Below are 15465 nucleotides of genomic sequence, written 5' to 3' on the forward strand. Positions count from 1 at the left end.
AACCAGAGGGTTTGGGGGGGGGGGGGCGGTGGGAGATGAGGTGGGGTATGATGTAAAGTCAAACACCATGCTTGTCTCTGGGAAGTTTTTAAGACTAAGTGGTAGTTCACCAAAGTAGAAGGTAGGGAGTGGGGGCAAATGGAGCGGACGATGAAGCAGTCCAGGTGGCCCCACTGTAACCCCTGGTATGAATGAAGGAAATATGGAATTGAAGCTTCGACAGATGCTCCTCTGGTGGGGTGGCAAATGCTGCCCACGATGAGGGCCAACCTTGGAAATCCCAAGCACCAGGTTGAATTGTGGATTTCTTGATCCCGTAGTCATGTGTAAAGCACTTGGGTTTTATCTGAATCCTCAAACGAGAGAATCTTATTTCATAACGTGTCCCAAAGGACTGGGACAGTGTACAGCAGTGGACGGAGACAGGGATAGGTGGTATAGGTAGAAAGGACTAAGCCTGTCCTGGGGCTGGGTCACTGTCCTCCCTCACCCTGTAGAGCTTACTGTATGCGTTTCTCTCTGGTTGGTCAGGAAGGGAACCTGTGAAGTTGCCTGCCTGAGGGCTGTGGCTATATAACAGTATTGATTCCATCAAGGGATTGGAAAACAAGCATATTATTCCTGACTAATGTCTTTTCAGCAGTCCAGGGTGGACTGTGAGGAAGCCAGATGACTGGGGGGGAATGAGCCAAGCTCTTCCTGAGGGAACAACTAACCCAGTGATGGAGTCCCCTCATGCTGTCCTGGACCTTGCTAACACTTTCTCCCCTATCCTGTTAGCTGCTGAATCCCAAGAGCAGTTTGCATCCCACAGGACTGACAGAGAGGACCTTTCAATCACCTCCAAGATCACCTCCATACTCTCGCTGTTTGTCCTGGAATGGTGGCCCTTGCTTTGTTATCCTGTCTACCCTCAGTAACAAAAGGTCTCACTACACGGGTGATAGGATGTTAGCCTCTGGGTAGTTGAAAGTAGTTAAGGACTTAGAGAAGCGTCTGAAACACATACAAGTACATTTAAAGAAATTCAGATGGAAATCAGCTAGCACCAGGCACGAAAGTCCTAGGGACATGTGGCCAGGTAAGATGCCGATGATAGATGACGGTATTATTGAGAAAATTATACAACACCTATGCCTGTAAATGCACAATGACTACAGGTGTTCTTGGAGTCCCTGCAGTCTTGGTGAATGTTTGTACTCCATATTATCCAAGTATAACTTGATAAAGGATCCAAGTATCCTTCATATAACTTGATAAGAGGGAGGAGCCTCTTATCAAGTGTGGATTGGTTCAGAAAGCTTTTGTTGTTGTTGTTGTTTTGTTGTTTTGTTGTTGTTTTGGAGACAGGGTTTCTCTGTGTAGCCCTAGCTGCCTTGGAACTCACTCTGTAGACCAGGCTGGCCTCGAACTCAGAGATCTGCTTGCCTCTGCTTCCCAAGTGCTGAGATTAGAGGCGTGCGCCACCACTGACCAGCCAGAAAGAAGCTTTTGAGATGGGTAAGAAAGATCCTTGTAGGACAGTTGTGGCTCATGAAGCCTTTGTGTTAGAAGTCACCAGCAACTTAGGGGGCTGGAGGGAGGAGAAGCATGACAAACCCCACCTGAATTAGCAGTTCCATATGGTGTTAAGCCCACAGCAGAAAGGGAGGACAGAATCTCATCAAACGGCATTAGAACAGCAATAACTAGGTATATATGAGATGTGAGAGAGGGATCCATTACCAGTTCTGCTACAGCAACAGTGAAAGCATCACATACGATCAGGTTTTGGATGGCACAGTCTCAAACGCTGCAAAGGAGGCGTGCTTGTTTACAGCCGTGGGATGTGCTGTCTCCTCCTCTGCCACCCATGCCATGAAGTCTACACTGGCACCAGTGATTTTCTGAGACTTTGGGACTCCCCATCCCCACCCCACCCCACCCCAGAGTAAACCGACATCCGAGCCAAATAAAGTGCTGGAAAGGTCAACACAAACTCACGTAGATGCCTGGTACCTAGGTGGCCGCACAAGTAGGGACAACAAACAGGAATGGATGGCTGCTGCCATACAAATAAATACTGACACCACGTGGCTGATGGGAGAAGAAGGGAAGGGTAGCCACTGAGCTAAGAGCAACACAGATAATAGACAAGGCTATAACAGTCTGCACTGTATGCAGAGGCCTAATTTTACAGACATGCTGGGAAATAGAGGACGCAGAGTTGTTGATTTGGCCACAATGAGGACAAACAGATGTGGAGGGAACTATGTAAGAACGTTCAGTGAGAACCAGAGCCCCTCATAGTTTTCCATGAGCACCCATAACCCATTGAGTCTCCTCAGAAAGCAGATGGCCCTACCCAAATGCAGGCCATCTGCCCCCAGGTCCCGGTAGAGGTTGCTCATTTGATTCACATACAGTCTGGCCAGAGGGCAGCTAGCAAAGGTTAAGAAATAGATAAAAGTCACTGTATTCTCCTGAGGTATTCTGATATTCTGCATAGTGCCCAAACACATAAGGCTTGTTCCCGACCGTGGCCCCAACAGATGGATACTACTGATGGTGCAAGTATGCAATTGAACCTATTCGACCTATCTCATACAGGGCCTGTGCTTATGAGATATGCTTTCCCCTGTGTGGGCACAGCCACAAGCCTCTTCCAAGCATTTCCATGCAAATAAACAATGAGTGAAGCTACTTTCTGGGGTCTCTTACAAGTCTCAGTGTTATGTGTTGGCTTTCCCAAAGAACTGACAAAAATATTTATTTCATAAGTAATGATATAAAGAACTAGGTTGAAGTTGGGTGGTGGCAATTGGGAGGCAGAGGCAGGTGGATTTCTGAGTTCAAGGCCAGCCTGGTCTACAGAGTGAGTTCCAGGACAACCAGGGCTACACAGAGAAACCCTGTCTTGAAAAAAAACAAACAAAAAACAAAAAAACAAAAAAACAAAAACTGGGTTGAAGGCAACCAGATTCAATAGAACTCCCACCTGCCTTATAACCCTATAGAAGCTGAGTTGATTTAAGAATGAGTTATTAAGGCAGAGGTTAAAGAGTAAACACAAAAGGTTCTCTCTCTCTCTCTCTCTCTCTCTCTCTCTCTCTCTCTCTCTCTCTCTCTCTCTCTGTGTGTGTGAGTGTGTGTGTGTGTAAAAAGGTACTCCCAGGGGTCAAACAATCATTGAATGAAAATCTCAGTGCCAGAGAGTGGGTAATCCTTATGCTTTTTTGACTAGGTAGGTCCTACATACCATACACTATTGCAGTCTTGCATGGTTGAATTAGATGGTAAATTTCTACTGGGAATACACTTTATGCTTTAATTGTAAATGTGGAGACATCAAGCTGGCACTGAGCTGAAAGCTTGTTCTTGACTGGCTTGTGTGATATTAGAAAGTGATGTGCAAGCTACTGGAAGAGAATTGTTGCTGATAGTCCTACTCACTAAGACACCATGTGATGTACAGCAAGCATGGCAGGTGTGATGGGTTGTATATGCTCAGCCCAGGGAGTGGCACCATTAGAAGGTGTGGTCTTGTTGGAGTAGGTGTGTCACTGTGGGTGTGGGCTATAAGACCCTCATCCTAGCTGCCTGCAAGTCAGTCTTCCACTATCAGCCTTCAGATGAAGATGTAGAACTCTCAGCTCTGCCTGCACCATGCTTGCCTAGATGCTGCCATGTTCCCACCTTGATGATCATGGACTGAACCTCTGAACCTCTAAGCCAGCCCCAGTAAAATGTTGTCCTTATAAGAGCTGCCTTGGTCATGGTGTCTGTTCACAGCAGCAAAACCCTAACTAAGACAGCAGGCAAGATAGGCCTGCCAGTGCAGTAGTGGCTCAACTGTTATAGATGCAACCAATATCTTTCCTATTGGATTTATGGCCAGCTCCATAGGAGGGAATACTTCTTTAGCACTATAATCCAGGGCAAAATCTTACAACTAGAGAGACACTTGAAGGTGACTGCTATTGTTTTGTTAAACAAGGATGATATGCCTGCCAATTTTATTTGGGTACTGGTTAGTTTTCTTTGTTTTTGTTTTTTGTTGTTTGACTCATCAAGGTAAGACAAACTAGAATTATCTGGGAAGAGACACCTGAACTGAGAACATTGAGATTGGCCCGTAGGCAAATCTGTGGAGCATTTTCTTCATTAATGACTAATATGGAAGGGCCCCGTCCATGGTGGGTAGTGCCACGCTTGGTTCTAGGTTGTGTAAGAAAAGCAAGCAAGGAGGAACAAGCCAGAATGCAGTATTCCTCCGATGATTCTGCTTCAGTTCTTATCGTCTTTACACCTTTGTATCTCTGCCTGACTTCTCTTCATAATGAACTGACTTGGGCACGTAAGCCGAATAAAACTTCCCTTTCTCAAGTTGCTTTTGGCCATGATGTTCTATTCTATCACAGCAGTAGAAAGCTTCTCCTTCTCAACTTCCTAAATATGTTGGTGCCCACAGATCACTGCTTACTGTCAACCTCAGCTGTTGAATCTTTTTGCAGTGAGTGGCGGTTATTTTAGAGATTCATAACCATTCAAACTACTGATAGCTGGTGCTACTGCTTGGTGACCCAATGCTTATATGCCAATGAAAGAAAATAATCAGATATACATATTATCCATTCCACGACTCGGGGAACTTTTCAGAGTGGGGAAGAACGTAAGAGCTGAAGGAAGGGGGTCCTCTGAACTGAAACAGTTCCCCCGCCTGGATATAGGAGGCAGATTCACAACACTTGGAAAGGTCATGAAATTAGAAGTTGCAAGACTCAAAAGGTACTTTCAAAGGTTATATAAATTGTGAGCAGAGGAGACTCTGTTGTGGAGTTGCCTGCAAGTCGTGCAGAGAAATATCAATAATGCAGCTTATCTGTATCACTGCTAGGGCCCGAGTGGTGCCTCTCAGGGATGCATCTGCCTGAGTCACCCAAGGACTTAAGAATACTATAAATCCATTGGTTCACCAAGCTAGACTTGGGTAGAATAAGTTCTTGGTGTATTCCTGATAACCTATCTGTAGTGAACAGATATTTGTTGATGTCTCCCCAGGAAAAAGTTACACAACAGCTGCTGTCTTGGAAATATATGAATGTCCTAAGTGTGGCCTTGAGCTGAGAACTGTAGACCTCTTTCTGAAGGCGAACTAGAGCTCTTTCTTCACATACCACCTTCTCTCCCATCTTGGATCTGAGTCCCAGTGCTGCTCTCTCTCTCTCTCTCTTGAATCAGTTTGGTTTAGTTTTTTTAAATTTTTTTTGTTTTTTTAAAAATATGTTTCTAGATGAAATTATTTTAGTTTTGATTTACTTTATGTCATCCCTTTCTATAAGAGTGATTTGAATACTTGTCTCTTACATTTTTTTTCTATTCTACTATTTTTACTTTTAACTGACCTTTCATTTTACTCAAGACCACACAGAGGAACAAAGTGTTAAGTTAATGGAAATGATCCTTTCCTGGGCAGCAGATGAAGAGGCCTTGAAGATGAGGATTCTTCTGAAGTAAACATGGCTCTCTTGGAATAGTTAGAGGCTTTGAATGCACCAAATGACCCCAGACATCAGATTAAACCAAGGCCTAAAGACATTGTCCAGAAAGTTAATGGAAAAACCCAAGTTAGATGTGACCTAGTGTGTCAGTACCAGCAAGTGCGTGAAGGCTGGTGGGTGACCATACCTGAAAAACCCCTTGCATCCTTCACACGTCATGACATTGAAGTGGTAGCCATTGGCCTTGTCCCCACATACACGGCAGATTTGAAGACCTCCATCTTCCTCCTCTACGTTGATGGGCTCTTCCAAGGCAGAGTCTGCTTCTTCACACTGTACAAGGCCAACTTGGCTCCAGCTCTCCTCAGGTCTCATCTCTAGGTTTACATCTGTGTGTCCTAGACTAGAATGGAGAAGACACAGAATGAAGGGTTTGTTCAGGGAGATGCTAGGAACACTCTTCCTTTTGAGCAAGACTCACGTTCGGGTTTGATGCTGGACCTGACATCCCACAGGGAAAGTGTAGGTGACTATTTGAATTGTCATTCAGAAAAATGTGACCACGGCATTTTTAAGCACAGTAGGCTCTCTAGACAGAACACTTCAGCCAGAACATGGGAAAGAGTTTATTACAGGAGGAAGAAATGAGAAGCCGCTATCTGGATTGGACTATGTGAGGCACTGAATGGATTGAAGGGGTCATAAGTTGAGCTAGCAAACTCATGGGAAAGATTGGCAATCAGTATTATTTCTGGGGCTGGGGAGATCTTGGGAAGATGATAGCCTTTTGGGTGTGTTGTAGCCCAGAATTCCACACAGAGAAAAAAAGGCTATGCCATAAATAAATAAATAAATAAATAAATAAAAAGGTTTTCCATTGAACACCAAGTGGACCTTGAGAGTAAAGCTTCCTGGGACTTTGTTTCTTTCTTAAATCTTCCCAATCTTGCCACTATCAGCTCATGTTTTAAAAAAGAGAAATAAATGTCTGGACTCTGGTTTTAGTTCTCAAGAAATATCAACCCTTGATAAGTGTTCTCTGATCAGTTAACCTTGGGCCTTCCATTTGGCCTGGAGGTTTGTCTGAGCTCTTTGGTGTTTATGGAGCTGTACGGACTAGTGTGCCATTCAATGGCACGTTTTGTTTATTTGGAAATGTCTTTGAACGAGTTAGGCACCTGCCATATGACAGGAAGAGTTAAGTGTGTTGGTTTTTTGACTACTGGGGTTCTGTCAACCAATTTAGGACACAGAGAAATGAAGATGTTGAGTGTATCTCTATCATTGAGACAGACTGTAGCTCTCCACAAGAACTAAGGGCAAGTCTTGGAAAGTCATGAGCTCGTTATTAGAACATTGCTCAATGAATAGTCTACAGAATGAGTGACAGAGCTGGGAGAGTAGTGAGGAGGAGCGAGTGTGTGCCCACTCCCCTGGGTAGATGACTAGTGCAGGGTCACTTCTCTGATTAGCCAAGGGGACATTCTAAGGGCAGTGTGGGCCACTTACAGGGTCTGCCCACAGCAACTCAAAAATTACCATTGTCAATAAATACTAGTCCAGTTTCCACCTAACTTTCAATGTAAGAATCATAAAAACCACTGGGCAGGACAGTGCTATGACACTGTACCTTTGGAAACTCTTCCACTCTCAGAAGTTTTATATATTATATATTTATATTTATATAATATATATTTACATATGATATATACTTATACATAATATGTATCTATCATGTTATATAATATATTTAATATTATGCTATATTATATATTGTAATACATATTTTGTTATAAATATAATATATAACACACTATATAATGCATCATAATATATAAATTATTAAATTATACATATAGTATATACTATAATATACCATTATATAATAGTGTTATATTAATATATTATGATATATTATATATTTATATAAGTTATATTACTTGCATATAAGAAATTTATATAATATATAAACTATATGTTATATATTTCATATAATATATAAATGTTATATTTATATTATATATTTGTATATAATGTATAAATATATTACATATACATGTATACACACACACACACACATATATATATATATATATATATATATATATATATGAATCTACATTTGCTTTGCCCACTATTGTACACATTTCCTTATTCTCTTAAGATGTGAGATCACAAACTTGAAAGCCACTGGTTTAAGGTGGCTTTGGTGACTATTAATTGTCTGGTACTCTGGCTTCTAGTGGCAAGTTCATCAAGAGCTGAGAAAGTCTCCCTTGCTGTCATATCATTGTGATTTGTAAAATATTAAGTTTATACAGTCAGGGGTCCCCCTTGGGAGAATTTTAGCTGACTAGTCTTTTGTAAATTTATGATGGTTTATCTAAGAGTACATTTTTGTATGTATAATTGTTTTTATGTCATTTTGTGTTTAAAGCAGCATAGGACAAGTTATTCTAGAGTTCCAAAAAATAAATGAGTGACAAGCTCCTATTTTTTTTAACTGAGGAGCTATTGACAGTTGGTGGCTGCTGACGGAGAGATTGTTCTACTGGTGGTCCACCCAGACTCCAGTGGATCCCCCACACCTATGTGCATGCACAGTGGTAGTGTAATGGGCTGGGTGGACAAGAAGGTGTTCTAAACAGACACTAGTGTTTCTCAGTCTAACTGTCAGACTACTGAAACAATGGACCCTAGTGAGAACTTCCCAAGGATCCCATGCTGGGAGAAGGAAACCGTAGTTGGGGGTGAGGGCTGTGGTACAGCAACAGTGATGACCAGCAGGACTGGCTTGTCTCCTGAGAAAGATTTGACAAAGTTCTTACAACATGTCAGGCCACTTTATGGGATGAGACTGAGTTCCAGATAGTGGTGGGCCACTGGTGGGCCATGCCTTGATACTGCAGAGATGTGCGATTGGTCCTCTGTTTAAATTTCCATTGTACTTCAGGACCCAGAAGATGGATTTGCGGAGTTTGCTGGGTCTTTCTTTCTCTTCTTCTTTTCTTCTTTCTTCTTCTTTCTATTCTTCTTTCTCTCTTCTTCTTCCTCTTCCTCTTCCTCTTCTTCTTCTTCTTTTTCTTTTCTTCTCCTTCTTCTCTTTCTTCTCCTTCTCCTCTTCCTCCTCCTCCCCCTCCTCTTCCTCCTCCTTCTTCTTTCCTTCCTCCTCCTCCTCCTCTTCTTCCTCCTCCTCCTCCTTCTTCTTCTTTTTCTTCTTTCCTTCCTTCTCCTTCTCCTTCCTTCTCCTTCCCCTTCTCCTTCTCCTTCCTTCTCCTCCTCCTTCTTCTTCTAATTTTTTATTTAATTTTTATTTTTATTATTTTATAACTTTTTAATTAATTTTCCTTTTTGAAAAACAGTATTTTTATTGGATATTTTCTTTATTTACATTTCAAATGCTTTCCCCTTTCCAGGTCTCCCCTTTCGAACCCCCCTATCCCATCCCCCTCCCCCTGCTTCTATGAGGGTGCATCCCAACCCACCCACCCACTCCTGTCTTCCTGCCCTGGCATTCCTCTACACTGGGGCATCGAACACCCTCAGGCCCAGGGGCTTCTCCTCCCACTGATGCCAACAAGGCCATCCTCTGCCGAATATTTGGCCAGAATCATGTGTCCTTCCATGTGTACTCTTTGGTTGGCGGTCCAGTCCCCAGGAGCTCTGGGGATCTGGCCAGTTGACACTATTGCTCCCTCCATGGGGCTGCAACCCCCCTCGGCTCCTTCAGTCCCTTCTCCAAGTCCCCCATTGGGGACCCTTCCTTCAGTCCAATGGTTCCTTTCTCTTCTTGATATGACCATGGTGAAGACATCCTTTTCTGCTTTCCACTTTCGGGGTATCTAACTTGGGGCACAGGTAGTGACTGTCAAGTCCATAACAATAGCACTAACTGGATTGATGGGTTATTAAGAGTTAAAAAGAAGGCATGAGATTGAAAGGAGACAATATAAGGTGAGGGAATCTGAGAGAGATGGCGAGAAAGGGAGGAATTGGACCATGAGAAACCTTTGTATACATGTATTAAACTCTCAAAGAATGTATTCTTATTTATATTTATTTAAGTATATATTTAAAATTTTTAATTTAATTAAAAATTTTAATTTACTGACTAATAAAAATACTCTCTTGGCATGCATAATTTAAAGCATGTGTACATGTATGTACATGTGTGTACAAGTGTGTTGGGAGGATTTGGACCACATTAACATATAGGAACTGTTGTTAATGTTTTCTCTCTAACATTTTAACTGTAGAATTTGAAACTGAAGAAAAACTGGCTGCACAGCACTTCTTAAGCATAACTAAAATGCTAAATCCTTGAAATGCTTGTTTTGACCTTATAGGCAGGATGGGTGCTTAGGGTCTGCTGCTTTCAAATGTTAATTCTGCGGGGAAAAACAAAATCTTGGCCCAGGATTTACAAAAGAGAAAGCTAATATCTTGCCCTTGAAGGATGGTTATGGGTAGGTTGTATTTCTTAAATGCCAAGAAAATTTGTATTCTTTTTTTTTTTGGCTAGGAAAACTTAAATGTAAAATTTAAAGATTAATTTTAGCCAGGAGGTGGTGGAGCACACCTTTAATTCCAGCACTTGAGGTGGAGGCAGAGGCAGATGGATCTCTAAGTCCGAGGCTAGCCTGGTTTACAAAGTGAGTTCCAGGAGAACCAGGGCTACACAGAGAGACCCGGTCTCAAAAACAAACAAATAAACAAACAGAGTGGCTGGAGTGTGGTAGAGTGCATGATTTCTGGGTTTTGCTCTATGTATGTATGTATATATGTATGCATGTATGTATGTATAAACACATGTACTTTTTTAACCTACAGATGGGCTAATTTTGCTATTAGAATAAAAAATTATCACCAAACATTAACTCATCACTAATAGACAATCCATTTTAAATAAATGGTACTAAGAGTTATATAATATAATACTCTGGTTAAATAGGGCTGTCACATATATGATACACTTACACCTCAGACAATAAAAACGTTTATTTTTTACTTATTGGATATTTTCTTTATTTACATTTCAAATGCTATCCCCTTTCCTGGTTTCCCCTCCGAAAACCCCCTCCCCCTATCTCCTGCCCTCTCCCCCTGCTCACCAACCCACCCACTCCAGCTTCCTGGTCCTGGCATTCCCCTACACTGGGGCATAGAGCCTTCACTGGACCAAGGGCCTCTTCTCCCATTGATGACCGACTAGGCCATCCTCTGCTACATATGCAGCTGGAGCCATGAGTCCCACCATGTGTACTCTTTGGCTGGTAGTTTAGTCCCAGGGAGCTCTGGGGGTACTGATTAGTTCATTTTGTTGTTCCTCCTATGGGGCTGCAAACTCCCTCAACTTCTTGGGTCCTTTCTCTAGCTCCTTCACTGGGGACCCTGTGCTGGATAAAAGCTATTTATAGGCATCTATGCTACTTTCAAAACTGTGCTATTCTTCTGCTCTGGTCCCGCAGAGTTGGGCTGTAGTCAGGGATGGAAGAGGGATAGGTTATGTTCCGGGTCCACAAGAGGAGGGGGCTCTAAGCCAGCACAGGTAGACCTCTGACCCCTCCTACACTCATCTGTGGGATACTTCTTTTTTCTGGTGGAAAAACAGACAGATACAAGGACCCCAGAGAAGTCAGTATTCCTAAATCTAAAATCTGGACCAGTCTGAAAAAATATAAGACTAGGCAGGGACATGAGGATAACTCCCCACAACAGAGAGCCATCTCTTCCCTGAGTGTGATCACTTTGAACCTCACCTAGAAAGGGAAGGAGAGGATGAGATGCGGATGCCTGAGGAGGAAATTTGGGTAAAGGGGCAAACAGAATCTCCTTCCCTCTGTGACTTCCCACTGCCACATGATCACCATGCAATCTAGAGGAGGAGAGGGCTTATCTTAGAGGTTAAGTCTATCATCAAGGGAGGTCGGGGCAGGAGCTCAGGGCAGGAACTGAAGCAGAAACCATGACAGAGTGTTGCTTACTTACTGTCTTGCTCCCAGGTTCATGGTCAGCTGTCTTTTTTACATAGCCCAGGCCCTGCCCCGCCTGGAGATGGCATGCCTGCAGAGGGCTGGGCTCCCCTATATCAATTAGCAATAAGGAAAATACCCTACAGGTCAGTCTGACAGAAGCAATTCTTCTGGTGAGGTTCCTGCAGGGTTAGTCACCTGACAGCCTGAGGAAATCAAGCTGACTGGACAATTAACACCTGTGGGCTGTTAGGATCCTGAACGCCTCTGATATATCAGCATCTGTACCTCTGTTGGTAGTTACTGTTTGGAGGTCTCAGGGGAACGGACCCTCAGGAATCTCCCATCCCCAAAGCTCCTTTTTCCAACCCCACCCCCACCCCCAAATCCTCTTTCTTCTATGTCCAAGTTGCTTCCATCGGTCCTGATATACCAATTCCCTCTTCCCAAGTAACTCTAGATTGTGTCAGGTTGACAATGGAAGCTAACTATGACACTACTCAAAGACCAGCTAACCTTGAGGAGGTAAAGTCACTGATCCCCCAATTCGGCTGAGTAAGCTGTGGAAGGTTTCCCAGGAAAACGGGATTTCCCTTCCCAAAAGCTATTGCCGCAGCAGTTCAGACCCTCCCCGCCCATTTCTCATCTTCTGGATGATAAGCCAGGGAGAATGTGTCCCCGCTCTCCCTCTTCCTCCTGGAAACCAGGGCCAGGGGGCAGAAAAGAAAGATCTCAGAAGAGGAGAGATTTGCAGACTGTTTTTTTTAACATCCAGACTGTATAAGGAACCCAACACAAAACACAGAAAAGGTTATACGCCACACAAAATGAGACCATGAGTTTGGTGTAACAGCACATTACACAGGGCATCTGCCCAAGTTTACAAAGAGACCCTTTTCAAAATGGAACACAAAGGGGACAGGGGTGGGGGAGACTGTATAAATTATCTGAATAGACTTTTGTCCAAACAAGGTTTATAATTCTGCAGCACCACAAGTCCTGAACAAAATTCCCTCCCATGACTAGAGGTCACATCTCCTTCCCCCTAGCAACCCCCAGCAGCTCAGGAGAGGGATGAAGCTCAATCCCCACTGGAGCTAGCTGGCCAGATTAGGGGCTGCATCATCCTTTCTCTGGCATCCTCTAACCCGGGTCTCTAAGGAAAGAAGTGCAGTTCCTACTACCTCAGGACCTCAGTGGAGCCTAGTTTGCAAGTAAGAGGCCATGTCTCCTTCCTGCTAGCACCCTAAATCCCAGCTCTCCAGGATGGAGATTGTTCTAAGCATTGTAGTATCTGAGCAGAGTTCACACCCCAGGTTAGAATCCATGCCTCCCTTTCTTAGTCACCTCAGCTCCCAGCATCCCAAGACTTAGGAGTTTGCTGCCCAGTGCCCCAAGAGCCAGGTGGAGCTCACATGCCAGGGCAGAAGTTTCATCTCCCTCATTCCATCACCCTAACCTCTGGCTCTTCAGGACCCATGTGTAACTCACTGTCCTGGATCTCCGGACCTGTATGAGACCTTGTACTATTGAGATGAGAGCCATCTCTCCCTCCCTCTGGCAGCCTCAGAAACCACGTGGAACCTGTCCCCAGAGCATCAGAAACGGAGTGGTGCTCACTACCAGGTTTCTGGTCACATATTTCCATTATCCTAGAACCCAGTGCCCCAGGACCCATTTGGCAGTCACTCCCCAGGTCTGAGACTATGTCTTCTATCCTCTGGCATCCCAGCCCTCAGCATCTCAGGACCCAAGCAGAGCTTGCTCCCTATGTGAGAGGCCCATGGTATTTTATACCCCAATATGGCAGCATCTGAACAGAGCTGACGCCCCAGATTAGAGGCCACACCTATTCTTCCCACCCCCACCCCAACCTTCCCATCACCTGTGCAGAGCACTTTCTACTCCCTAGGTCAGAGGTCATACATACCTCATCGTCCTTTCCCACCCACATCTCTGCCGTCGTAGGTAGTGTGGCATAATGGCCTACTCCTCATATTAGAGGCTCTACCTGTGTCTCAGCTCCCAGCAATTCAGGATCTACTTAAAACACTGGGTCACATCGCAGGCCTGTGCCCTTCCCCCAGCCTTGAGTTGACTAAACAAGTCTGTGACTGGAGTCAGGCGCCTGGCCTCACTACATTAAATCTTCCTGCCTGAGACTTGAGCAACTGCCCGCCCGCTGAGCTGCTGAAGAGCTTACTTTGCAACTCAATCCAGCTGAAACAAAGGGATGGGTTTTTGGGTTTTGCCTATATAAACGCAGAGCTGAAAAATTAAAATTTGAGCCATGATTATACAAATTTTGTCTTGGCTTGTTCGTTATTTCTCTCGTCTGCCCATCCTAATTTTATCCCTTGCTCTCCTTCCAGGCATACTCATTCTCCATGGCTGCTGGACAGCTACACAGGTCAGAGGCTACAACCTTACAACCCATACTAGTCTACCCTGACAACCCATACCAGTCTCTGCCCAACTCACACAGAGTACCCACTTGTGAGGTCAGAGGTCACAACTTCCTCTATCCAATCTGGGGACCTCTCTCCTATAAAGTATCAAACAACCCCAAGCCTGAACTCCAGAAAACACAGCTGAGCCTAGCCATCAAGCAAAGACTCAAGTAAATATAAAACATAGGATGGGCGCCCCATCCCAAAGTCACCAAGTGAATTCATATATGCATGGCCATTAGGAGCTGTGGCCTTGTTAGAGGAAGTGTGTCCCTGTGGGGGTGCATAATGAGACTCTCCTAATCACCTGAGAGCCAGTCTTCTCCTAGAGGCCTTCAGATGAAGAACTCTCAGCCCCTTGTTGCACCATGTCTGTTTGGATGCTGCCATGCTTCCCTCCATGTTGATAATGGACTGAACCTCTGAACCAGTAAGCCAGCCCCAATTAAATATTACCCTTATAAGAGTTCCCTTGGTCATGATGTCTGTTCACCACAATGGAAATCCTAACTAAGACAGCGAAGGCTGCACAACTCCCATTGTAAAGCACAGGCAGCATAAAAACCCAAGAGAGTAATGCCTCTTCCAAGGAAGAAGTAAGAAACTTTAAGAACAATTTAGATGGAATTCCAGACAAGGAGCTCAAAAGAAGAATTGTAAATATTCTTGAAAGAATTTAACAGGACACCAGAATGATTAAAGAGGACAGAAATAAATTCCTGAATAAATTCCAGAGAATATAAACAAACAGACCAATGAATGAAGAAGGCAACCCAGGATATGAAAACACAATCATTAAAAAGATAAAACAGTGAAGAAAACCTAAGATGAAATGAAGCAGGGAGAGCTGGAGAGATGGCTCAGTGGGTAAGAGCACCGACTACCCTTCTGAAGGTCCTGAGTTCAATTCCCAGCAACCACATGGTGCTTGTACATGAAATAAAGAAGTACAACTTTGTTTTAAAAAATGAAGCTGGGAATGGAAAACTGAATAAGTCAAACAAAAGGCTTAATGGAAAGTCTCAACAAGAGACTAGGTTGTGTTGACATCAGAATGCCAGGGATTAATGACAAGACACAGGGACTGGATCATCAACAGTAATAAAAAACTTAAAAAAAACAAAATAAACTGCATGAGCGGAACATAGAAGATCTTTGGGACACCATGAAAAGACCAAACCTTTGAATTATACATAGAAGAATAATTCCATGCCAAAGGCAGAGACAATAAAATCATAGAAGAAATGTAGCCAAATCTATAGAAAGAGATGCCTGTCTAGGTAAGAGGTCTATAGAACAGGAAGTGGACCCAAACAGAAACACTTCACATCATATTGCAGTTAAAACATTAAGTAACACAAAACAAAGACAGGGTATTGAAAGCCATGAGAGAAGGACCAACAGCTTTTTCTTTGTTTGTCTTAAGAAACCTTTTTACACATAAAACAAAGTTATCATTTTAAATCTGGATACATTTTATAAAACCAAGAGATAATGTAATAAGCCAGCAGCAGCCTTAGCAGGCAGCACACTGTTCTAATCATGTGCAATAAAATTATTTGT

General features: G+C 43.5%; 1 protein-coding gene across 4 annotated transcripts in view; it reads right to left on the reverse strand.

Annotated features, from left to right (window-relative positions):
- Nr1i2 (nuclear receptor subfamily 1 group I member 2) overlaps positions 1 to 15465 on the reverse strand; it is a 45675-nt gene that overhangs the window by 11495 nt on the left and 18715 nt on the right. For all 4 annotated transcript variants that reach the window (XM_021185194.3, XM_021185195.3, XM_021185193.3 and 1 more), the window contains one exon: positions 5668 to 5883. In XM_021185194.3, coding sequence (XP_021040853.1) covers positions 5668 to 5855 — 188 coding nt within the window. In that variant the 5' untranslated portion in view covers positions 5856 to 5883. The remainder of the gene's footprint in view (positions 1 to 5667; positions 5884 to 15465) is intronic.

The sequence above is a fragment of the Mus caroli genome, unplaced genomic scaffold (assembly GCF_978045245.1).
Source record: "Mus caroli unplaced genomic scaffold, Mus_caroli_1 scaffold_17, whole genome shotgun sequence".
NCBI lineage: Eukaryota > Metazoa > Chordata > Mammalia > Rodentia > Muridae > Mus > Mus caroli.